The sequence below is a fragment of the Diabrotica virgifera genome, chromosome 8 (assembly GCF_917563875.1).
Source record: "Diabrotica virgifera virgifera chromosome 8, PGI_DIABVI_V3a".
Taxonomy (NCBI): Eukaryota; Metazoa; Arthropoda; class Insecta; order Coleoptera; family Chrysomelidae; genus Diabrotica; species Diabrotica virgifera.
The window spans coordinates 90,235,456-90,263,435 of NC_065450.1; the positions used below are offsets into that span (position 1 = coordinate 90,235,456).

The 27,980-nt window shown below is 31.0% G+C and overlaps 1 protein-coding gene across 1 annotated transcript; it reads left to right on the top strand.

Annotated features, from left to right (window-relative positions):
• The first annotated feature begins 4,705 nt into the window (after nt 1-4,705).
• On the top strand, nt 4,706-26,849 carry LOC126890812 (mRNA-capping enzyme-like). The gene is made up of 3 exons (XM_050660003.1): nt 4,706-4,965; nt 6,905-7,209; nt 26,671-26,849. Exons 1-3 carry the CDS (start codon nt 4,780-4,782, stop codon nt 26,780-26,782), a joined length of 603 nt encoding a protein of 200 aa, XP_050515960.1. The 5' UTR covers nt 4,706-4,779; the 3' UTR covers nt 26,783-26,849.
• The last annotated feature ends 1,131 nt before the right edge of the window (nt 26,850-27,980 follow it).

Below are 27,980 nucleotides of genomic sequence, written 5' to 3' on the forward strand. Positions count from 1 at the left end.
TTACTTTAGTACAAATGTGCACATAAATAAAGTTACAGCTTTAAGTTACAAAATGAAAATCGATTTTTTCTGGTATTCTTATGGCAGGAGCATCTTGAAAAATTATATATAATCCGGTTCTCTTCTACCGTGAGGTGTCGAGAATGACATCTTGAAAAAAATAACAATCAACCCCATAATTAAAAATTTTATGGGAATTTTATTTCCTGCTTAAACCACCCATAAATGTTTGTAAACTTTCCAATTAAATTATTATTGTGGCACCATTATTTAAGCACAATGTTTTTAAAACTTTTTTGCTTCTTAATATTTTTTCAGTAAGCCAGTTTTTATCAAGATATGTGGCTTTTTTTAATATGATTCAAAATATACCAAAAAAATTTAAACTATAAATAAATTTTCATATTATTACCATGCTTCTAATTTACAAATCCATTCAGGGCCTATACTTTACTATAGGCCCGTGAGGCATATGTGCCTCGGGCCTGCATTTCAATTTTAATGTGGTCCTGAAAAATCAAAAAAACCATTTATTGCAATAACAAAATAAATTTGCTAAACTCTTTCGTTTTTCGAACAGGAATAGTCCGTTCTTTAACGGTAAAATATTGCAAAACCTCTAAATTTTAAAGAACCGCTTGGATTGACATGAAATTTGGCATACACATAGCTAAACAAGTCAAAGAAAAAAAGTGATATTGTGCCGATATGTGCTTTTGCCCTGGGGGTGGTTTTCACCCCCTCTTGGGGGTGAAAAAATATTCGTCCAAAGAAAGTCAGGAAATGGATAAACTGGCTAATTTTAAGTAACTTTTGTTCTATAGAGTTTTTTCTGTATATATCATATACAGGGTGTCCCAGACTAAGTTACCCACGCTATATCTCTTAAACGAATAGAGATTTTCGAATGGGACAAAAGGTGATATATTCTACTTGTAATACACTTTAATGTGGCGTACAAAAAATCATCCCCTAAATAATCATCCCTTAGTTACAACCCCTAACTTTAATTTTTTTAGTAGCACCCTGTATATCTTTTTATAGTTTTGGATGTGGTCTTTTATCGTCTATTCAACACATTTTTTGAAAATAAAATCGGTTCGTATATAACCTAGAAACTATCAGTTTATTTTTGTTAAATTGTGTGTCCCAGACTAATTTATCCAGGCTATATTTCTTAAACGAATAGAGATTTTCGAATGGCACAAAAACTGATCTTTTCCATTTGTAATACACTTTCATATGGCGTAGAAAAAATTCATCCCCTAAATATTCATCCCTAACTTAGGGTGCTATTAAAAAAAATAAAGTAAAGGGTTGTAACTAAGGGATGAATATTTAGGGGATATTTTTTTTCTAGGCCATATTAAAGTGTATTACAAATGTAATAGATTATTTTTGTCCCATTCGAAAATCTCTATTCGTTTATGAAATATAGCCTTGATAAATTAGTCTGGGACACACAATTAACAAAACTAAACTGATATTTTCTTGGTTATTTACGAACCGATTTTATTTTCAAAAAATGTGTTGAATAGACGATAGAAGACCACATCCAAAACTATAAAAAAATATATAGGGTGCTATTAAAAAAAAAAAGTTAGGGGTTGTAACTAAGGGATGATTATTTAGGGGATGATTTTTTTGTACGTTATATTAAAGTGTATTACAAGTAGAATATATCACCTTTTGTCCCATTCGAAAATCTCTATTCCTTTAAGAGATATAGCGTGGGTAAGTTAGTCTGGGACACCCTGTATACATATATTCTGTATATATATTCAAAAAATGGTGTATATATCACGTCTCTACACCCAATAGAAGCAGAGTTATAGCTAATGAAAAATAGGTTCATATTCGTCAAATTCCAAATGGAATAATTTAACGTGAAATAACCAAAAATGAAGCACATTTCGGGGAAAACTCATTACAACTTATTTAAAGTGTTTAAAAAAAGCTTCATTTTTGTTTCATAAAGAAAATTCTAGCATCAAAATTAAACAAGTTACGCTCAAAATAAAGTTAGTCCCTTTTGGTTTTGGTAAAAAAATCGAGAAATTCACCCCCTAATTAGTATCTTAAATGAACTTAATCGTTACGACTTCACAAGTTTCTTGACTCGTGTATATGTTGTTTATATGATCTGTATAAGTTTCATCGGTTCAAAGTCCTTATTATTGAAAGGGCTGTAGTTAAAAGGGGTTGAACGAGTCACTGATCACGATGAATGTATGCAAATTTAGAAACACCAAATCTCAATCAATTTTTGTCTAACAGAAAAACAAAAAAATACATGATATTCAGAAAAGCAAATCTGACTTTTTTGTTTTTCGAGATTTTTGGTATCTCTAACAATTTTTAAGATATTTTGAAAAAAAGCATATTTTTCAAAATTTAAATTTTTTAAAATTTTACTTTGAAACCAAATTTTTTCAAAAATAAGTGCTTTAAATCGATGAAACTTACAGATCATATAAACACAACATAAGTAAAATAATTTGTGGAGCGATAACGATTAATTTCATTTAAGTTGTTAATTAGGGGGTGGTCTTCCCGATTTTTTTTGCAAAAACAAAAGGGACCAACTTTATTTTGAGCATAACTTGCTTAAATTTGATGCTAGAAACTTTTTGTAAAAACAGAAATAAAGATTTTTTTAAACACTTTAAAAAAGTTATAATGAATTTTTCCCAAAAAGTGCTTAATTTTTTGGATATTTCACGTCGAAATATTCTATTTGAAATTTGGTGAATATGAATCCATTTTTCATTGACTATAACTCTGGTTCTACGAGATCCAGAGACCTAACGTGTACACCATTTTTTTTTACTTTTTTATAGGCTATATTTTTGCTAAGAACGCTTTTTCGACAAAATACCTACTTTTTGAGTTATTTGCGAAAAACCGTCTAAAAATGGGGTTATTTTGTTGAAAAATGAACATATTCACTCGCAAATAACTCGAAAAGTGTTGACTTGGCGAAAAAGCTCTATAGAACAAAAGTTACTTAAAATTAGTCAGTTTACCCATTTCCGGACTTATTTTGGACATATATTTTTTCACCCCCAAGAGGGGGAGAAAGTCACCCCCAGGGCAAAAGCACACATCAGCACAATATCACTTTTTTCTCTGACATGTAAGCTATACGTATGCCAAATTTCATGTCAATCCAAGCGGTTTTTTAAAATTTAGAACAAAAACCGTGAAAGAATGGACTAGAAAAAATGATAAATTATAACAATAAAAGTTATATTCATAAACTATAAACCGTTCTTATCATTTTTTTAATAGTCCTGTCGCCAGGGGGGGTACAACGGCCTCCTTTATTCAGATGGACTTACCCAAATTTTTTTTATGTATTTTGGCCCGTAGAAGACGAATTTTTTGGGTAACAGTTGATCCGGATGTCGATAAGATTGTTATAAACAAAGAAGTTGAGGAATTTCATAACAACGATTTCCCGCAAAACAAAACATTTTTTTGTATATTTTGGGGCATTCTAACCATAAAATATTCCTACAAGTTTTTTCGTAGGATGCATAATTTTCGAGATAAACGCGGTTGAACTTTCAAAAAATCTAAAAATTGGAATTTTTAAACCCGAATAGCTTTTGATTAAAAAATAAAAGAGCAATTCTGCTTAGCGCATTAGAAAGTTTAAGTCAAATTCTAACAGTTTTGAATATGTGCATTACTAAAAATTTATTTTTTTATTGTTAAAAAAAGCTATAAACACACGTGCCTAATACATGCGTTTTATACATGCTACGTAGAAATCGCCTCGCTTGCACTTGTACCCCACTCTACCTACTCGTTCGATTTTAAATGGGAAATCATTGAAGACATCACTCAAGCACTAGCTATTTATAGCTTTGTTTAACAATAAAATAATAAGTTTTTAGCAATGCAAATCATTAAAACCGATATAATTTGACTAGAACTTTCAAATGCGGTAAGCAGAATTGCTATTTTATTTTTTAATCAAAAGTTATTCGGGTTCAAAAATTACAATTTTTCGATTTTTTGAAAGTTCAACCGCGTTTATCTCGAAAACTATGCATCATACGAAAAAATTTGTAGGAACATTTTTTGGTTAGAATGGCCCAAAAAATACAAAAAATATTTTGTTTTGCGATAAATCGCTGTTATGTAATTCCTCAACTTCTTTGTTTATAACAATCTTATCGACATTTCGGATCAACTGTTACCCAAAAAATTCGTGTTCTACGGGTCAAAATACATAAAAAAAACTTGGGTAAGTCCATCTGAATACAGGAGGCCGTTGTACCCCCCCTGGCGACAGGACTATAAAGGATGTGAAAATTTAAGCTTTAATTGCGCAACTAGACCAAATTATATTTAGGGACCCGAAAATTGTTTAGTGCCTCGGGCCTGATTTGAAGTAAAATAGGCTCTGAATCGATTTACAAATATATGATAGATTTTACTAATTTTCAAAACATCTGGATAAAAACAGGCTTATCGAAAAATTACTAAAAGGCAAAAAAGTGTAATTAAAAACATGTGTTTAACTAATGGTATCACAAGTATAATTTAATTGGAACGTACACAAAATACCCCGGATACAATAAAAAATAAAGCTTACATAGCGAGATCTTTCAAAATTTTCTTATCTTCAGCACTCTTCAGTCAATAATTATTTTCAAATTATTTTTTTTCCCGCTGAAAAATAGAGAAAGAAGAAGAAGAAACATATGGTATTCGTTAATGGTTACTTTACTTTTTATTTGCTTTTGATTGAAAACAAAAAACAGTTCAATGTCCAGGGGATTTAAAAATTCTATACCTAAGGGGTGGCTAGGATGCCCACAAAATGGTAATTCTTTAGTAGCGGATATATTTATGCCCTTAAAAACACCTTTAGATCATAAATATGATTCTAAACTACACCAAGATGATCGTTATCATCCAAAAACAATATTTACAAGAGCCGAGAGAAATAAGGTAAATACAATTCTGGACCTCCGAGGATTCCTCCTAGATTGTGTCCCGAGGTAAACTACACTATGTCATTTGGAGCAACTGTGTTTAGCCTGTGTTTGCAACAAAGTTTAGAGCGCTTAGTATGTTACTAAAAATCTGATATATTATCCCATAAATGGTTGAAAGACAATATGACAATATTTTAATGATATTAATAATATATAACCAATTTGTATAATCCAACTAATGAAATAAGTGGAATAACCCAGGGACAGTCATGCACTTAGAAAAATCTAACATTTTTTCCTTTTTCGTGATAAATCGATGAAAATTTTTGCAACATAACTTTCCTCTCGTAAGTGCTTCGAGGTAGAGTGTAGTAAAGCATAGCGATGGCTTAGTGTGAAAACCTCGTATCTCATTAAATTACAATTTTACAGGAGAGGCAAAACTGATTTTCTGCGTAATATAACCTTAAAACAAAAATTACGTTACGTATTTTTAATTCGAGCACATTGAGACAAATATCTGATATTGGCCCAGAGCTAAAAGTGTTAAATGTTGCTATTAAATTGGAAATACAAATATTAACTATGAAAAACACGTAAATATCCTTGCAGTATATAAAGCCTTTGCCCAAGTAACTATGATAACCTCGTATATCTTGATATACGTGTTTTTCATCTCAAATGAGGTTGTGTTTATTATTATATACGAGGTTTTCAGTTTTCATAGCTTATTGCGCACCTCCAAATACTAGGTCGATACAATACAAATCTTTTGATTTAAAGTTCATAAAATGTTTCTATATGCCGGACTTTCTTCACAAAAAACATTTCTGCAAGTCAAATCTCTCAAACAAACACCCTAAATTAAGTACCAAATTCTTAGTTATAAATATACGTGGTATTCACACTAAATAAAGAGAGCAATTGATATATGTGGTTTCTTTTTTCGGCTGTAGAAAATAGTCAGTGTATTTGGATTTTTTCTAACAGTTGTAAATCGTGAGATACAAGGTTTTCAAACTAAAACCAGCAAAATGTCATTTTCGAAAAAAAAATGAGATACGAGGTTTTCACACTAAGCCATCGATAGGTTTTTTTTTTATCTTTTTTTGGGATTTATGGCTTTGGTGAGAATGAATTAGCTTTAATAATTGTTAGAAATAATATTTCTAACTGCATAACAAGTACAGTACAACCTCGTTAATCCGGACCTCGTTCGTCCGGATTAATCCGGAATGAAAAAATAATTTTGATAATTGTAAGTATGTATGTATGTAATGCGTGATGGTGCCGCATTAAAACGTCACACAAAATTAAAACAAAGGAAGATCAATGACTTTTTTGTACATAAAAACTAATGCTTGCATAAATCATATAGGGTCTAAATATAGTAAGTTATCATTTCACATGTTAGTTTTATTAACCTTATTATATTTCTGGATTTTCAATTTACTGGATCGCTTCCGGTCCCAGTTAGTCCGGTTAAACGAGGTTGTACTGTAAATAAAAATACTATTAACTAAAAATATGTTGTAAATTCGTATTTAAATTCGTTTTGTTAAATAAAATCTAACGTGCGACTGGTTTTGTGACAGAAACGAGCGCGACTGTTCCCGGGTTAAAGGAACTTGGTCAAAATAACACCATGTCGACATATGGGTCATTCAACAAATATATGACTCTCTTGGATTATTTCAACAACGAATATTTTACTGTGCAACATAAGAAGTACGAAAGTAAATGGCTCTAATAATTATTCCAATAAACAACAATGTAATTTTAAATTTACTTTCGTTCTTCATATTTTGCACAGTAAAATATTCGTTGTCGAGATAATCCAAGAGAGTCGTATATTCATTGATTGACTCATAGTGTAGTTTACCTCCGAGGTCCAGAATTATAAAAAAAAATACAATGTTATTTGTATAATAACGTTTTCTATTTATTATTAGAAAGTAATAGGGCTTTGGATAGACTTAACCAATACAGATAGATACTATCATCCCTATGAAATTGAAGAGCGAAGCTGTCGATATGTTAAGTTAAAGTGTACAGGCCATGGAAGAGTTCCCCCAAGATCTGATATAGACAAATTTTTAAGGTTATGTAAGGATTTTACTGATAGGGATCCTGATCAAATCATAGCGATACACTGCACACATGGATTTAATCGAACTGGATTTTTGATAGTCATATATCTTGTGGAAATATTGAACTATGATGTGATGACTGCAGTCAAACTGTTCGCCAATGCAAGGTTTGTATTTTTTTACTGACAACGGGAAAAGAAATCATTGAATATTTATTACCATTTTTGTGAACTAATTCCAAAGGATTATTGAGTTAATCTGACTTAACCTTACCAAAACTCCAAACAAATAGAACTGATGTTAATGTACCTACCTAAGTTTTCATGAGTCTTAACCCCTTAATGCACAGGTATTTTTGAAACATGCCGACCAAAAAAAAAAATAAAAAAAAATTTTAATGTAAAAAGTGGTCTTAGTGTGCAGATCAATCGAACGAGTACTTGTATTTATCCGATTACTGAAATGATCGTCACAAACAATATGAAGGACAATGAGATGAACCATCTTTTTTTTTATTGTAACATATTTTGTTTACTGCACAGGAGTGTGATCGTTACATGACAATTTTCCGTTGTGTTGGAACAAACCTATTATTATTATATTATTATATTTTATTTACATTATATTTCAGTAATATATATTGAAAACTGAGTAAATCAGAATATGATAAATTGTAAATGATAAGTAGAAAAAGAATATATTTTATACATGAATAATTAGGTGTTATAGCTTACCATACCATCAATAAAACAATTATTTTTGTTTGCTTTCACATCGTTCTTTTCAATGCTCGATTACATTCAAGTGTGAAAATTTATAGCAACATAAAATACAACACTGCTCAAATTATCTTGAGTGTGCACAGTTTGGCCAGTTTAGCACGCTAGAGTTAACTCAAGTGTGTACATTAAGGGGTGAAAGACTTGACACTATTTAGCATGTACTTTAACTCGTTCACTGCTGCCTCAGTCAATGTGACTGAGAAAGTAGCTTTCACACAAGCCAGCTCAGTCAATATGACAGAGAATTTTTTTTTAATTTTCATGCCTGAGACACATTTCATGAATTTCTTAATATGGGTGATGTAAATTTCTTTCATAAGACTTCATTATCCCTGGAAATCTATTTCAGCACAGCTTGATCCAAAGAATGAATATTTTTTCCCATCTGGAATATACTACCTGGCCTGAATGTAAAAAACCATACAAAAACTCTAGCAATGAATGAGTTAAATTTTAAATCATTATTTCATCATCGTCCCAGCAAAACTCACCAAGTCCACTTTTGCCAAAAATTGAGTTACTAAGTGTCCTGATCGATTCACAAATCAATTTTCATAGTCTGGCAGAAATAACGAAGTCCTAGAAAGTATGTAGAGTTTTGTTGCCTAAGTCACTGAATATGCAAAGTCCAAAATTACCATTTTGTTGTCAGGCAGAAGTCACTAAATGTTTGTTTTCTCAGATCTGTTATTTTAGTGACTTAGGCTACGGCTCCACGGGCGGGAAATTGACGCTAGCAGTAGCAGTAAAATGAATTTAAGGTTCCGCGGAACGGAATAGGGATAGCCGAACTGTACCGACTACAGGACTTGTGCGTAGTCGGTTCAGTTCGGCTATTCCCATTCCGTTCCGCGGAACCTTAAGTTCATTTTACTGCTACTGCTAGCGTCAATTTCCCGCCCGTGGAGCCGTAGCCTTAGGGAGCGTTCAAGTATTATGTAACGCGATTTTTGAAGATTTTTGACCCCCTCCCCCCCTACGTGACGCACTGTAATGGGCGTTTAACTATTGCGTAACGCAATTTTTGAAGATTTTTTACCCCCACCTGCGTTAGGTAATACTTGAACGGTCCCTTAGTGACTTTTGCCGGGAAGACGACGATCTGAATAATATATACAGTGAGGACGTTTGAGTTGGAATAAATTCATTATCTCGAGAATGAGTGAATTTGGAGAGAAATCCTGGGACAGGTCGATTTTTATTTTTAAATTATGACTTTGGCATATATATCATATTGGTGACGTCATGCATCTGGGAGTGATGACGTAATCAATGTTTTTTTAATGAGAGTAGGGGTTGTGTGATAGCACATTTAAAAGGGTATTCAATTCTCTATTCAGTAATATAAACAATAAACTAATTATTTATACAAGGTGGCCAAAATATATTTTTTTTATTATATTATTTGACACAAAAAGAAGGATGTAAGCAATTTATTTAATTCAAAATACATTTTACTGCTGTCAGAAAAAGGTAAAAATGTTTATTTCACAAATAAACATTGCTTTTCGCTAAAATTCAATGGTCAAACTGCTAAGAGAGAGGTGGGTGGCAGCTTTAGCATTGAACTTAAGCGAAAACAAATATTTATTTTTCAAATGAACATTTCTTTCTGTTTTCTGACAACACTAAAATGTATTTTGAATTAAATGAATTATTAAGACTGTTTTAGACTATACTTTGTTTTGTTAGCAGAAAATGATATAACAAAAGTTTACATGAAATTATTGTGTACAATATTAAGACAAGAAGTTTTCTGTATTACATTGTCACTTTTTCCTATTAGAATATGTTATGTGATTCTGCGCACTACATGCTAAAAAAGTACTTTTTTATATTCTTGTGATGGTACATGTACTGTTAACCTCAATTTTCTTCTTCTCATTTTCTTTTAAGAATATTTTAACCTCATTTTCCTCAACATTTAACCTAGATAAAACTATCTTTGATATTTTATATTACAAAGATATGTACAAAGATATGATAGATAAGAAAACTCTATTATTATCAGCTGCTTCCATTGCCACATTTCTTAAAAGAAAAGTTAACTTTAAAAGAACCAATGTGACAGTATAACGAAAATAACCTAACTGCGCATGCCTGTGTACTAAAAATTGTTATCAAATGTTCTAATTTGTATAACATTTTCTGTTAACAGATTTTGTTTCCTGTTTTACATTGTGACAAAACTTAGTATACCATTTTCTTATATCATTTTATGTTATAGTCTAAAACAGACTTTTTACATACCTACATTCTTCTTTTTATCTCAATTAATTTAATTCAAAATTAATTTTTTTGGACACCCTGTATAAATAAATATGCTAACGTGTGAAACTATGTAATGTAATGGTAGTTTATACGTTTATATCAATAATTTCCATCTCTACTAGTTTCATCTCTTTTTACTTCACAATGTATTGTTTTCCATCTTTTGCGTTATTCTGCTGGTTATTAGCGTGCTCATCACTGTATTTTGTAATTTTCAAACTATTGAATCTCTTGAGTTTGACTGAGATAGGTACATCCTCAAGATTTAACATGAGTCTTCATAGAAAAAGGTTTAGCTCACCTAACTACCGTTTTATACTCCCTGCGTCAAACATATTTAGAGTGCGTATCCATAGATATTTAATTTCAGACCATTTAGATTACGTTTGATATCTTTCTTCTGATTACTTTTGATATCTACCTCAAAATTAACATGTGCGTTCTTAAATAGTTAAAATTTAGAATTTGTTTCTGATTTATTTCACGTTACAGAATATGACTTGTCTGATGCTTTGGAATATCACATCCATTGGTCTGGAGCATATACAACTACATAGATGTTTTTTCCTTTCTTCTATAAGGACATGCATTGAATCACCCTCGTTTTATGAATGGCCTACTTAAAAAACACATGTGTAATGTTTTATTAAACTTTTTTTCTCTGTGTAGGAGTATATAGCAAAAACTATTATACAGTGATCAGCGCTTTAATAACCAACAAAATAGCACAAAAGATGGAAAATGTATTAAGTTGTGAGATAAAAAGAAATGAAACTAGTCGAGTTGGGAAATTTAGTGATATTAATCTATAAATTTACATTATACTGATTGTTTCCCACCTTTAGATGTATCGCACGAATTTGGCAATTACCACTGTCACAGTGACAGTTTTAGTTGACATACTCCTCTGATACATGTAAAGGTGGAAAACAATCAATATAATGTAGATTTATGGGTTAATATCGCTAAACTTCCAAGCTCGACTAGTTTCATTTCTTTTTATCTCACAACTTAATACGTTTTCCATCTTTTGTGCTATTTTGCCGGTTATTAGCGCGCTCATCACTGTATTTTTATTTTGTCCACCACAACTATCAGAAAAAAAAATGTCCAAATTCTTTGTTTACTTTGATTTCGATAAATAAATATACAGCACTACTAATTCCATTAGCACCTTTCTGGCCAACAGTCTCATCCCATACATTAAAGTGTCCTTCATTGTCTCTAAGATCAAAGACTAAAATCGTAGTTGGCGAGTTTTCTTAAATTGTTTGTTGCTGAATCTTTAGTCATTGGAAGGGTATGATCGTGTAGAGATCACATGCCACAACTACTGAGTTACTACATTGAGCAAGTGACTTAATTTGTGTTTTGAATTCTCACACCACAGTTTTAGAAGTCATATAATGAGTATAGTTCAGCTGTAAGCTTTCCCTTTGTTCAGTAGAAGCTTTTTTATAAATATATCATATGTTACGCATAGATCTTTCTTGGGTTTAAAGAAATCTTTGTTATATTCATTGTAGAATACTTTTCGATATTGTTTCTCTGTGGCTTGTATTTCTGGTGCATATTCATTATCATGTTACCAGTTGATATAATTGGGGAAACATTAGGTCTTTTCCAACCAACAGTCAAACTAGTCAGAAATCGTCAGCAAACAGTTAGCCAGTGCGAGAACATAATACAGTCATCAGTGCTATCTCTTCTACTCGTGCTGGTCGACTTTCGCTGATAGTTTCTGACTGGTTTGAACGCTAGTTGGAACAAGTCTATTAACAATTCATCAAAATTTTCTTTCAAAATTTCATTTTTAAAATTATAAATAGTTATTTACTTTTATTTTTTATTTTTACTTAGCCTTTACCTTCTGAATGAAATCAGAATTAATTTCCTTATTTAGATTTACCTACGCCATATATGTAATTACTTTTAATATCTCCCTTTATCAAGATCACACTATGGTAGTAATAGTGTGTTACACAGATGTATGAGGTTTTTGAATAACTCAGGTGTAGACTTATTTAACATCAGTATGAATCAATCCAAGAGGTCTTTTTCTAGAGGTCTAACATTTTCTTTATTACATTTTATTGTTATTGGGGTTATCCCATTAATAAATAAAAAAAATAAAACATTGTTTGCGGCTGTTTCATATGCCCTCATGTAGTGTGTGACTCTATAGCTGGTATCTGAGCAATATATGTCCCCTCACACTTTGTTTAATAACTGCAGGTACTTTGGGCTGTTTTCGTGACGGGCTCATTAATCAGCTAGTGAAACACAATCAGTTACTTTCTTATCAATTTTTTTATAAGTATATAGTGTTAACCTACTTATCAGTAATATCTAGCCTCGAAAAACATTTTTTTTACATACTTACCTGAATTTTATCACCACTAATCGTAAATGAATCGAAACTGTATTTGATGATCATGATTGTCAAGAGTCCAAAATTGTGAAAAAAAAATCTCATTTCTCAATGCTAATGACAACTTTTGAAGAGCTCTGCGTACACCCTGGTTTTATTTTCCTTTGTTGAATTTGTTGGCCTCATTGATTCGTGAAGGCCAATCCTATTTTTTTTTCTTTTTATTCAAGTTGCATTTCCAATTGTTGGTATTGCATGTCTTTTTTGCCACTAGAGGTAGGTACATTTTTCTTTTCTTTTTTCATCATATTTCTTTTCTTTTTTTATGTGAATTTTGTTCTATATTAGTACATATAGTACTATATTCGATTTGTATATTAAGGTTTGTTTTTTGTTCACTGTCATCTATTTCTTGTACATTTTTTACAAACTATTCTTCTTTTGTACAAACTATTTTTATTGAAGAACACAGAATGTTAATAAAAACATTAGTAATTAGTAACAAAACGAAATTGTGATACAAGTCTATTAAAAATAAAAAAAAAGTAAATGCCAATACTAATGTAAGTATGTACATACTCTAAAAACTGACATCAATCACATTCAAAACTGGAAAGTATGTACATATTCAGACACATCAGCTAAGAAAGATTCTCTAGGACCACATACTCTATATTACTACCATTCAGGCTTAGAAATTTGTTACAACCAGGCCTTTCTTTTAAATTCGATTAAATCATTACTGTGTTGAAAAAGTATTGGATAGGATGAGATATATTTGCCCATAAAGTGTTTTCTTTGGCATCAAAATCTTTTGCAACATTCTCTAAGTTTTCCATCTCGCCAGAAAATAATTTATGTTCTATACCTTGTATAATAATATATAAAATACTTGAATTTTACTTACAAAAGTAAGATACTTACTAGTTAAACTACTTCGGGTTCAGCATTTATTTCACTGTTTTTCAAAGCTAAGTCTAATATTATAGGTAGGCATATAAGTTTCATTTTTAAAATGTACCTCGATATTGAAATACTTTTACATTTAGTCAAAAAGATCAACTAAACTAAATGGCCTAAAAGTCACAAGGAAATACAAATAATACACTATTTAGTACTAATAAACAAAAAACAAAAGCAGGAACTCAATCTCAAATACTCAGATAGCTTATGGGTTTCCCCCGTAAAGTTCATACTTCATATCATAATAAAATAAACAAGATTGACTATGGCCGTCTATATTTTAATAGGCCGTAGTATTAGATGCGGCAACACTGCCAAGCTGTCATATAGAGGGCCGATTTATAGATAGGTTTGTTCCAACACAACGAGAAACCGTCCATGTAACGATAACCGTCTTGCGTAGCATAGCCACCTTTACTACAGAATAAATAACCACACAGAAGCGAATCTGACTGTCGTTTCGTTTCCATTGATTTTGTTGGGATCGAAATATTTGACCTTGTGCACCAGTTACAGAATAGAACTTGATGTTCTAAGGAATAGACCATTCCAAATTAGGTAATATTTTTGACAAGTTGTTATTAATTAAATATGAAATATAAAATTTAACTATAAAATATAAATAAAATATAAAATAAAACATATATACATATAAAATTTAACTATAAACAACTGTCACGTCAGTCGCAAAAGTGAGGTTGCACCAGTTACGTTGACACATGAGCATGAAAATTATGTTACCGTTTTTGGCAGGAGTTTCGCTTCTGTGTGGTTATTTATTCTGTGCCTTTACTTAACAAGCCATGAAGTTGAAACTTGGCAACATCTAATGGTAGACCGGCTTAAGTCTGTCAGTTCTCATTTGTTTGTATGTATACAATAATATATTTCTTTGTTCTAGCATTTTGCATCTTGTTTGTTCTAGCATCAGTTTCAAACGGTTTGAAACTATCAGAGGCATGCGCATTTGTTTAATTGCGTTCAAGCACACAAATTACTAGTTTGAAACTACTAGTCGCGCGTTCTAACAAGAGTAAATTTTGATTTGGAAACGGCTTAAAACGGTCAAAAGAGTTTGCGGATTTTGTTCGGATTTTCAGTTTGCACTTGCGCAGTTGAATTATTTGTTTCACGTTTACAAATTTTAAATGAAAGTGATATGTTTTGACTATGTTACTTACCATTATTTACGTTTATAACATTAGTTTTCAATATTTACCATAAATCTTGGAAATTTGGAAAAAATGTATTTTTAATCTAACCTCAAAATTATAAATAAAAACAAATAATTTGATGTTGGTATCATAGATGAGGGGGTGGGGGTTGGTATTTACTCCGATAAAAAAGCGTTCTAGCAAAAAAACAGTTTGTTACCAGGTTGTGGATTGAACATGCGCAGTAAAGCATTACAATAATCTGGTGCCAAACCATGCAAAACTACATGCTAGAACAAATCTAATATTCACCATATTTACAGAGAAACTGAAAAATTTTACAATTTTTCGTGCTACAAATTATAAAGAGCTTTAAAAGGTATGTTATTAAGATGATTCTAGTTCAAACAGCTTGTTTTTTGCAGTAAAGAAGAGACAACTGGAGCAGATTACTATGATTATTTGATAAGAGATTTCCCTTATTGATATAAGGGATGGTTTGTGCTTAGCAACGGATTCAATAAAATGTATTTATTGTCACCTTTGTTTGACATTTGAATTCATTATTAACAATCCCAATCTTAAAAAATTATTTTTGCAAAACAATTATTGTCACTTGATGTTATTATGATCTTTGGTAATGAAAAGTTTATAACAGCATGAAGTATTTCACTTAAATTTTGAATTTTCGTGTGAATGTAGGGAAGATGCCTTCAAAGTTTATTCTGCTGTTATAAAAATTATGTGTAATATTGTTTTAAATAATTATACAAAAACAGCAGCCATCAAAGTAATGAATCTTCAAAAAAGTATAAAAAGTAAAATAACGATAAGGGCGATAACAAAAAAGAAAGTTATCTACTCTAAATCCCAACAATGCACATCAAACATTGTCAGCAATTGTTTTTATAGTTATTTCTAGCGATATTTCGCATCGTTTCAAGATCGATTTTGCACCTCTCATTTTGCACCTCTTATTTTGCAATTCCGTTATGGTTATCGTTATACTACGTCTGCGCAGTAGCGAATATATGATCCGTTATCGTTATTAAACATAAGGGATTCCGTAATTTACGGAGGTTTAAAGTAGTGCTTATCGTTATAGTAATGGTTAAATTGCTTTGTTGCCAGAATGTAAAAAAATCAGTAAAATTACATTTACATAGATTCTAATTTTAATTACCTATACATAAATTAAAATATCAAAAACTGTTCAAGTATATGCTTAAAATTACAATACCGTTGTGAAGTGAGGTTATGTTTAAATAACGATAACGATGACACGAAAAACCTACTTGACAGGCTGCAAAAACTATGCTTTTTAACGTTGCCGTAATCGTTATGCTTAATAAAGTTAACCATAGCGGAGCCAAAATCAGCGGTTATTTTAAGAGGTGCAAAATCTCTCTATTTTCTTGTCATTGTTTCTTTTTTGTATAATAAACGTTACTTACAAGAAAATACTTTTAATTTGATTTTGTAAAAGCTTCTAGTTAATATATTTTCCTGTCCGACTCAAAAAATACTATAAATTTTACTTGAATTTGTAATTTAAAATCGTGGTTTCGAAAGCGGTAGCCCGAAAGTCAGACTACCGACGTCATCAACTGCGACGTTGCCTTTTTCTCTTCATGGCTTGTAAAGTAAAGGTGGCTATGTGCGTAGTAAACAAAATAAACCATGGAACGCACGATATACAGAAACAGAACGCATGGAACGTATTATTTTATAGTAATGTGATCGTTGCATGATGGTTCTCGTTGTGTTGGAACAAACCTATAATTGTGGGCATATACCGGCAAGAATGAAATTTTACGCTGTGTCTAGGTACACGCTAACGTGTACGCAAATAAAAAAGTTAGGTACACGCTTAAACGTCATCAAGTCAGTGACGTCATTATTTAGCGTGTACTATGACTGGGTTTTTTGGTACACGCTAATTTGAGCTACGTGTATGCTGTGGTATTAAGTATCTGTAATATGTAAGTATCGCGAATGTCAGAGTTTGGTTAGAATTTGTCTAATCGCGTTATGTTTACAGTATAATATATTGATTTGTAAAGAGTTTCCTTATTTTTAATTGTTTAGTGTTTTTTTTAAATTAAGTATGGAGTGTGGACAATTATTTAGTTCTTTTAATGAGTTTAACAGCATTCTAAAACAGTATGAAAAAGATAAGAGACAAAAATTCGAGATTAAGGGTAGCAGAAGTAATAAGACAAAATATACGGGGTGATTGATTAGTGTGATAAAGCTCAGTAGATCCGCTATAGTAATAGATAGCAATAAAAGTTAGTAACAAAAATTTTAGCAAACTTTGAGCTTCATATTACAAAATTACTAAAATTAGAATGTTAGAATGTTACAGGGCGTTCGATAATATAGTGGCAGGCCAAACTTATGTTTTTTAAATGGAAATGAAACATCCTATATTTTATTTTATGTTCGAAATCTTCTTAACTTCCATATCACAAAAATATAAAGGTTTATTATGTTATACAGGGTATTTACAAAGTTATAACCAATTTTCTATGAAAATCGTAACAACTTCAACTCCCTGTATAAATAAAAATAAACACCACAGCAAAAATAAACACCAATATAAACTGGTATAATTAACTTACGTATAAATAATACTTTAGCAGTATTTTGTATTTATATTATCATGTTAACTAATATTTATTTTGCTAACCTGAATATATACTTTTATATACAGTTGTTTTATTACAATTAAGTTTGAAACATCTGAATTAAATAGTTCTGCTTCCCTTCCCCTTCCCTTAATAAAAATATTTTCGATCAAACAAAAAACACTAAGGTCCGGTACTTTATGTCTCGATTAACAGCCGGTTAGTTAACCGGGACCTCTTTAGGGTCTCTTGCGTTGTAATAAATGCAATTTTAATTATTATTATCCTTATTTATAATTATATTTAATAATACTTGTAATTGCCTTTATTACAACGCAAGAGACCCTAAAGTGGTCCCGATTAAACCCCAGTTAGATAACCGGCTGTTAATCGAGACATAAAGTACCGCGCCTAAACATATCAAAATAGCGTGTACCAAAATATAAAGTCACTGCGCACGCTAAATAATGACGTCATCGGCTTGATGAAGTTTAATTCGCGTGTACCTAACTTTTTTATTTGCGTACACGTTAGCGTGTGCCTAGACACAGCGGAAATTTTAAAGAGTTTAATGTTATTAAATTAACACAAAATATTATTTATTTTACTTAGACAATGGACAGTCGTTAGTACACATAGTTCATCAGCATTCGTATGGTTTGCAAATTATAGAAACCGCGAAGGCATTACCAGAAACTTGGTCTCAATAAAAGTTTTATTTTAATATTATGTAGGTACCTTTAATTTTATTAGAGTAAAACTTTCGATTGTTCGATTATTTTCATTTCCATCTAGCTGAATTAAAAAGTTTTCTAAAAATTGGATAAGTTCATCATTTATCTCACCAAATTGTTTTAAAAAATAATTTGCTTTGATTTTATATAACAGCGGATTTTTTATATTAAGGGGAACAGAGCAAAATGCAAAATCTTCACGCATGTCAAATAGGCGAGCGGCACTGCGGCACATTTAAGGATTAGAAATTTAGTCTGTTCTTTAACGGAAAAATATTGCAAAACCTCTGAATTTTAAAGAACCGCTGGGATTGACATGAAATTTGGCATACACATAGCTAACAAGTCAAAGAAAAAAAAGTGATATTGTGCCGATATGTGCTTTTGCCCTGGGGGTGGTTTTCACCCCCTCTTGGGGGTAAAAAAATATTCGTCCAAAGAAAGTCAGGAAATGGATAAACTGGCTAATTTTAAGTAACTTTTCTTCTATAGAGTTTTTTCACTAATTCAATACTTTTCAAGTTATTTGGCAGTGAATATGTTCATTTTTTCAACAAAATAACCACGCTTTTAGAAGGTTTCTCTCATATAACTCAAATAGTAAGTATTTTGTCAAAAAAACATTTTTAGCAAAAATATAGCCTGTTAAAAATTAAAAAAAAAATGGTGTATATATCACGTATCTACACCTAGTAGAAGCAGAGTTATAGCTAATGAAACATAGGTTCATATTCGTCAAATTCCAAATGGAATACTTTAACGTGAAATAACCAAAAATGAAGCACATTTCGGGGAAAACTCATTACAACTTATTTAAAGTGTTTAAAAAAAGCTTCATTTTTGTTTTATAAAAAAAATTTCTAGCATCAAAATTAAACAAGTTACGCTCAAAATAAAGTTAGTCCCTTTTGGTTTTGGTAAAAATATCGAGAAAATCACACCCTAATTAGTATCTTAAATGAATTTAATCGTTACGACTTCACAAGTTTCTTGACTCGTGCATATATTTTTTATATAATCTGTACGTTTCATCGGTTCAAAGTCCTTATTATTAAAAGGGCTGTAGTTAAAAGGGGTTGAACGAGTCACTGATCACGAATGTATTCAAATTTAGAAACACCATATCTTAATCAATTTTTGTCTAACAGAAAAACAAAAAAATACATGATATTCAGAAAAGCAAATCTGAGTTTTTTTTGTTTTTCGAGATTTTTGGTATCTCTAACAATTTTTAAGTTATTTTGAAAAAAAGCATATTTTTAAAAATTTTAATTTTTAAAAATTTTACTTTGAAACCAAATTTTTTCAAAAATAAGCACTTTGAATCGATGAAACTTACAGATCATATAAACACAACATAAGTAAAATAATTTGTGGAGCGGTAACGATTAATTTAATTTAAGTTGCTAATTAGGGGGTGGTCTTCCCGATTTTTTTTTTGCAAAACAAAAGGGACCAACTTTATTTTGAGCGTAACTTTCTTAAATTTAATGCTAGAAACTTTTTGTAAAAACAGAAATAAAGCTTTTTTTAAACACTTTAAAAAAGTTATAATAGGTTTTCCCCAAAAAGTGCTTAATTTTTTGGATATTTCACGTCGAAATATTCTAATTGAAATTTGGTGAATATGAATCTATTTTTCATTGGCTATAACTCTGGTTCTACGAGATCCAGAGAGCTAACGCGTACACCATTTTTTTACTTTTTTATAGGCTATATTTTTGCTAAGAACGTTTTTTCGACAAAATACTTACTTTTTGAGTTACTTGCGAAAAACCGTCTAAAAATGTGGTTATTTTGTTGAAAAATGAACATATTCACTTGCAAATAACTCGAAAAGTGTTGACTTGGCGAAAAAGCTCTATAGAACAAAAGTTACTTAAAATTAGTCAGTTTACCCATTTTCGGACTTAGTTTGGACATATATTTTTCACCCCCAAGAGGGGGTGAAAGTCACCCCCAGGGCAAAAGCACACATCGGCACAATATCACTTTTTTTCTTTAACATGTGAGCTATACGTATGCCAAATTTCATGTCAATCCAAGCGGTTCTTTAAAATTTAGAGCAAGAACCGTGAAAGAATGGACTAATTGAAAAAGCGACCATGAGAGGTAAATGGCAAATTTTTAATTGGAATAGAATTGGTGAAAAATGTCCAAAAATCGATTATGTATTATGAAAAAATGCGAAAAATCAATTTTGATTTCAAATTTACCTCACTGTATCTTTGGTCGCTGTAAATATGTCACCTTGAAATTTTTGTTGTAAAAGCACTCAAGTATTTAGATAATAACGAAATTTGTCCGAAATGTTTAAACAAATTAAAAGAGGAGTTGTTAATTTTTAAAGATGTTGTCGTTAGATTTTGTTAGTTTCATGTTTACAAAAAAGTTGAGTGACAAACTTTTAAGTTTATAATTATTATAATCAACACAGCTTTAAAATATGAGTCATGAAGAAGTTTTCTGGAAAAGTTAAAGTCAAAATATGCATTATTTATGCATCATTTAAATACTCTAGAAATGATACAGTAAAATTTTTAAAGAAAAATATTTACAACGACCAAATATACAGTGAGTTACAGTTGAAAAATCATCTAAATTGATTTTTGCATTTTTGCATAAAATTTTATTTCTGAATATGTTCCACCAATTCTAGATAAAAATAAACTTTATATTCGAATTCAGCGACCTCGAAAATATAGAGAATGGTCAAAATTGGTCATTCACCTAAAAGTTGATTTTCTTGGTCGATATAACATGATTTTAGGGGTTGCTACTGTTCTCCTAAAAATTTTCAATGTGTTTTAAATAATGTATTAATTTTTTTCGAATCCTGAGTAAACTAATAAGTATTTTTGAAAAATTTAAACGCAGAATGAAAGACTACTTTATTATACCGAGGGCCGAGAGTCCCTTAGATAAAAAAAAAAAGTTTCTTTTGAATGAAATATTGGCAATTAAAAATCATAGTAAAGGGCCTAGCCGGGTAAGATGGTGAAAAGTGCCCCCAACTCGATTTAAATTCCATATAGACCACTTTTTAGCACATATAGAGGAACTCACTTTCTGAAATTTTTAGCCCCTTAGGTGGTCACGTGACCCCCCTAGAGCCTAATTAGACTTTTTATGTTTTTATTTTTTATCTCAGCCGCATCAAGAGCTAGCCAAAAACTTTATTTAAAAAAGTTGTAAGTTTCAAAAAGATCTATATGAAAAAAATTTTGTTTTATTTTTTGGCGGGAAATTCGAATTTTTAGAACAATTTTAAACTTTTAAATAACTCTGAAAAAAAAACTAAGACACTCGTTTTTACGAAAATCAGTTATAACGTGTATTTTTGCACAATATTTCACCCTAAATTTTTTCAGCTTTTTAAAATTGGTGAAACGTACCTTTAAAAATAAAAAACCGCATTTTTTTGGTTTTTTTTTCGTTTTTTGATATAATTTTATACATATTTTTCAAAAAAGGTAACACCGTCACTAGAATAGGTAAAAAACTAAAAAATAATTGGGGTTCGCTTTATAAAATTTTTTTGTAACGCCATCCATTTTCAAGATACAAGGCGTTGAAGAAAACAAAATTTTACACATTTTTTACGATTTTGCTGAAACTACTGGCAACATTGTAATAAAACTTGGCGGGTTTTAAGAAGTAGTTATTGTGCATGTTTTGACATACAATTAAGGATTTGATATTCATCATTGGCGCGCATAGGAGCAATGGTCTGAACTTTTTAAAGAATAAAGATAGTACGCCACTGACATATTTCAAATTAACAATCGTTTTTGAATTCCTCGTTCAATTTGTGACAAAAAATCTATCTTCTTATTTTTTCATACGACGCGCCATTTTTATTCAAAAAATAAAAGATCTTAATCCTTACAAAGCATTCGAACTTCTAGTAGTTTCTACATCTACAATACATAAACTCGTACATCCATTATAAAAATTAATTCGAATACTTTGGAAGCGTTAAGATATTTTATTTTTTGCAACAAAACGGCGCGTCGTATGAAAAAATGGGAAGATAGATTTTTTGTCACAAATTGAACGAGGAATTAAAAAATGATTGTTAATTTGAAATATGTCAGTGGCGTACCATATTTTTTTCTTTAAAAATTTCAGACCATTACCCGTATGCGCGCCAATGATGAATATAAAATTCTTAATTGTATGTCAAAAAATGCACAATAACTACCTCTTAAAACCTGCCAAATTTTATTGCAATGTTGCCAGTAGTTTCGGCAAAATCGTAAAAAATGTGTAAAATTTTGTTTTCTTCAACGCCCTGTATCTTGAAAATGGATGGCGTTACAAAAAAATTTTATAAAGCAAACCCCAATTATTTTTCATTTTTTTACCTATTCTAGTGACGGTGTTACCTCTTTTGAAAAATATGTTTAAAATTGTATCAAAAAACGAAAAAAAAAACCGAAAAAATGCGGTTTTTTATTTTTAAGGGTACGTTTCACCAATTTTAAAAATTTGAAAAAATTCAGGGTGAAAGATTGTGCAAAAATACTCATTATAATTGATTTTCGTAAAAACGAGTGTCTTAGTTTTTTTTCAGAGTTATTTAAAAGTTTAAAATTGTTCTAAAAATTCGAATTTCCCGCCAAAAAATAAAACAAAATTTTTTCATATAGATCTTTTTGAAACTTACAACTTTTTTAAATAAAGTTTTTGGCTAGCTCTTGATGCGGCTGAGATAAAAAATAAAAACATAAAAAGCCTAATTAGGCTCTAGGGGGTCACGTGACCACCTAGGGGGCTAAAAATTTCAGAAAGTGAGTTCCTCTATATGTGCTAAAAAGTGACCTATATGGAATTTAAATTGAGTTGGGGGCACTTTTCACCATCTTACCCGGCTAGGCCCTTTTCTCTTTTATTTTCACCCCTGTAACTTATTAAAATAAACATTATAGAAGTTCTTAGGGACTTTCGGCACTCGGTAATAATCTTTCATTTTGCGTTTAAATTTTTAAAAAATATAATTAGTTTTCTCAGGATTCGAAAAAAATTAATACATTTAAAACACATTACAAATTTTGACATACGTCAAAATTTTGCATTTTGTTCCGTTACCCTTAACAATTGACCACCATTTTCTAATTATATTAATAAATTCAGCAGTACCTTCATTATAATTAAATAGAGCAGCGTTTTTCATTCACAAAAATATTGCAAACTAAGATAACATTCTGTCTATCAATGTTTGACGGATTTTTAAATCTGTTTAACTGTTTTTAATTTAAATTGAGATAAACTGTTTTTAATTTAAACTGGAAATTATTATTAAAATGAAAATCAGGCAATATTCGCTCTGTGCGCGACCGTGTTGGGGATACCCTGAAAAGATGCGTGAGTAGCGGCGAAATATGACAATATTTCGCCGCTACTCGTCAGTGTCATTGTTTGTATAACAAAGGACATCGCACACATCTTATGGAAAATATAATGTCACTCAAATTCAATAAAATTTATACGAATAGATTCGTTTTAAATTAACGGTCAAATCTTATCATTGCGCCAACTCTTAATTATGATTAATTACGGCGCAAATTGCAATTAAAGTTTATCGAAATCAAATTTTTTAGTCAGTAAAAGTGTCAGTTACAGTCAATATTGCTCTGGGTGCTATTCAAAAGAGCTTAAACTCCGCTGGGCCTAAGCCGATTAGTGAAACTAATCCGCTGATTTATGGAGTACCGACAATTTGGGTATTATAAAATATTTTTTTCTCTCTCTAACTTATGTACGTATCCATTTGATTTCAGATTTATTTATATCAATTTCTGCTCTTATTATTGGAAATATAGAGTTACCGCAATGATAAGATTTGACCGTTAATTTAAAACGAATCTATTCGTATAAATTTTATTGAATTTGAGTGACATTATATTTTCCATAAGATGTGTGCGATGTCCTTTGATCAAAAATGGCAAATAAATTGCGTGGATATTTAATTGTGCTAATAACTGCCAAAATACAGTGCGCGTCAGAAAAAACGGGCCACCCACAAAAGGGTCATTTCTGATGTCTCGAAAATCCTAAACCTGTTGTCCGATTTAAGTGATTTTTTTAATATGTTATAGCCTTATTCTTTAACAATATCGCTGTAATAATATTGTTGATAGACAGGTAAATTGTCATTGTATACCGGGTGTACCAATCAAACTGTGATTGTTTCTCAAAGTTCCCGTCACCCTGTGGACTATTCTAGTATTTATAAAATACTGAACATAGAAAAAAGTGTTGTGTGACTGGGTAGAATGCGATCTTACCCTTCAAAAAATATGTCACGTATTTCAGCACCTAGTTAATTGGAAGGATACTACAAATCTGGCCTCCACATAAGTGGTCTGTAGCTTCGACATGATAGGTGTGAAATTTTAAACGTTCTTGTTGTTGATTGGATAGGAAGGGTTCCATAATCTAGCCTCCATGCTAGGTACATAGCCTCCATACGGTACTTCCAAATATTTCCAATATTTAATATTTTATTTAAGTGGACAATAAAGGTAAAACACAAACAACTTTTGTTTCTTAATTATTTATTTATACAATAATGTGACATTTTACATAGAAATATGAGTATTTAATTTGGATTAAATAATAATATATGTTTACTTGTTGAATTTTTCCACCGTCTGCACACAACAGCTGATCGGAGCCATTAGACCTAACAAAACGCGAAATAAAATGTGTATTTTATAACTGTTGGATAAACAGTACCTACAATCAGAAAATATCTACCTTACAATCAGAAAAACTTACTTTTAAAAAGGTACTCGATTACTAAATAACAAAAATATCAAAAAACACGACTACATATCAGCTTTTTATGGTGACACAAACTCACAGACACATCACATAACCGACCATATGACTGAACACGAACACAGATAGCGCAGGATTTGTCAAAAGTCATGTTCCACCAATCACGATGCCGACATCAGCTCCTCTGACAAATTGGAAGGAAAATAAATAAGATTACATTTTTTTTATTAGAGTGCGCGGGGCATGATACTGAAATTAAAACCGAACTATACGCTGTGAGCTCGTACGTAGAGAAATTCGCGAGCGCCAAGTCTGTAAACACTTCGCAAGCGTAGTGGCAAGTCTGTAAACGTTTACCGGAAATTTGACATAAATGTCAAAGTGATTAATTTAAAATTAAAATTAAAAACATTAATTATAAAAAATATTAGTTGGTCAAAGCTGTGGTATATATTTTTACCTTAAATATACTTACGTTTTAAATACTGAATTTACGTTTTTTAATGTTCCGTAATATGTAATTATAAATATTAATCTATTAATCTTAGCGCCATCTACACGATAATTGTGAAAGTGTCCGAAGTAAGAAATTAATATTTCATCAATAGAACGTCAAAATGATGAACAAAATCTTTAAAAAATCTATTACAATTTAATTACGTTTTAGCGTTGTAAATATTAAGCGATAACAATTAAATAATAAATTTAAAAATTACCGGTGAAAGTTGAATTAGTAATCCGCCAGGAGCGACACCATCGAAGCTCAGAGCGTGTAGGGCTTTTCATTCACAGTCATTTGTTTCGAGCTTCTGTCATATCTCGTATAATCCGTGTATATTAATATCATTCACAGATTATACAACATATGACAGAAGCTCGAAACAAATGACAATCGATGAAAAGCCCTATTCGCGGTGTGCAAGTACTTTGAAGGAAATTGAGAAACGATCGTGCGCGAAAGCGGAGAAATATTGCAACTTTCTTAAATAATTCATATTGTCAATTGAAATTGTCAAATTGAAGTACATAGTACATTTCATATATACTGTCATTGAAGGAGAAAAATGATATGTTGCTCCACAATATTGATATGATATGCAATTATTATATAAAGGTAAATTTAATTAATTGTATTTTGCTTGCAGTACTGCATTTTAATAACTAATTTTATTTACTACATACAATTGTTTACGTTTTAATAACATAACCTGAATCTTATTTTTTCTTCTTATTATTTTTTTGGACTATGGCCTTGACAATTATCCAGTAACCAGGACTAATATAATTGGCCAATATAATTAAAAGTGCGAATAAAGTTGCAGAGCGTAGAAATAGGTGTCGCTTTGCCGAACTTGCACGGTCCCAATAGCCTTATGTTTTCTTAACATTGTGTTTTTTATTCATTCGCTTATGTTGGATAATAAAAAAGTTAGGTATTTTAACAACTATTCTTGTTTTTAAATAAGTATGACAAACTTAAAAGGGTAATTGTGCATGAAAAAATAATGACAATAAGCCAATGAATCAAAAAACAAAATGAGGTTATAGTTGGGCTTTAATTTCAGTATTTTATAAATGATAGAATGTTCCACAGGGTCACGCGAACTTTGAGAAAAAATCACAGTTTGATTGGTACACCCGGTATATTATGACAATTTACCTGTCTAGCAACAATATTATTACAGCGACATTGTTAAAGAATAAGGCTACAACGTATTAAAATCACTTAAATCGGACAACAGGTTTAGGAAATTCGAGACATCAAAAATGACCCATTTTTAAGGTGGTGCGTTAATTTCTTGGAGAAATGTATAACATATTTTTAATCAAAATTGTGGTTTATTCTCATTAAACATAGAAATTAATATAAAAAAAGCCACAAGAAAATGGGTTCAAAATCATACACGAAAAAAATCAAGTTCTATAAATTGTTTTAGGCCGCCTGGTATATATAGAGAGAACTATCTAGTTGAATTATTTAGACTCTATGGAGATGTTTCAAGGGCACCAAGAGCACCCCCAGAACCCTCTTGGTGCAGCAAGTCATAGCAGTGAAGTTTATGTTTTTTATGTAAAATATATTTATGTTGTATAAATAAATTCTTTTTGTATTTTATATTTTGTTGGCCTTGACGTAAAGCAAGCATTCGACAAGGTTTGGCACTTATATAAATCGAAAAAACACATGCATCACCAAATACAATATCTCAGTCTCAAATCCTACATCAATGAACGATATTTTCAAGTCAAAGTTAACGCCTCAACATCTAACTTCCATTCTATCAATTCTGGAGTCCCCCAAGATAGTGTCTTTGGCCAATTCGTATATCTCCTCTATACAGCAGACATAATGATATCCTAATGGCTACTTTTGCTGATCATACAGCCATACTAACTTCAGACACAGTTAGTTATTATTATTAGAACAAATATATATGTAGGTACTTCTGGTTTCATGCCTGTCTGTCCACGAATATAACTCCTCCGCTACATATTAAAACAGATATAATGACAAATGAGGTGTCGAATGATAGCTTATTACCCAAAGGGGGTATTAGGGGTAAGAAATTTTATCTGGGCCTTACGGTTTTAGAGTTACAACCAGAATAGGGCAGTCAATGAGGTTATTTGGCTCCGAATTCCATCCTACTACATCGATTTACTTGATATTTTCACAATAAGTAGAGAATAGCTCAAGAAACAAAGTCTACCCTATGTAAATGTGCGCTTTTATCTTGGGGGTGGTTCCCACCCCTTCTCGGGGGTGTAAAATTTTTTGGTTAAAATAACCACAGAAGTGGCTAGAGAAACTAATTCTAAGCAAAAACTGTTCGATAATTTTTTTTTGAAAACTCAATAATTTTTGAGTTATTCGTGGTTAAAAATTGGCCGTTTTCATTGAAAAATGACACCTTTTCGGGCGGTTTTTTGCGAATACCTTAAAATCTATGCATCTAACGCAAAAAACTATACAAAACATTTTTGTAGCTTATAAAAAAACAAAAGAGATTCGTTCCTTCACATATCATCTAGTTATAATACAAAAAGAGATATGGTAGGTGAGAAGAGTTTGTTTTTTTTTTTGGTGCATGCTGAAATCGGTGTATTCAACTTGAAATAAAAGAGAAACGGTCGATTTTAGTTGTATAATGCTACCAATACCTTTTGTAGTGATTGAAAAGACCTTTAAAATGAGCAACATTAAATGTCGATTACATTCAAAGTAAGCGAGATATGCTGCAAAAAA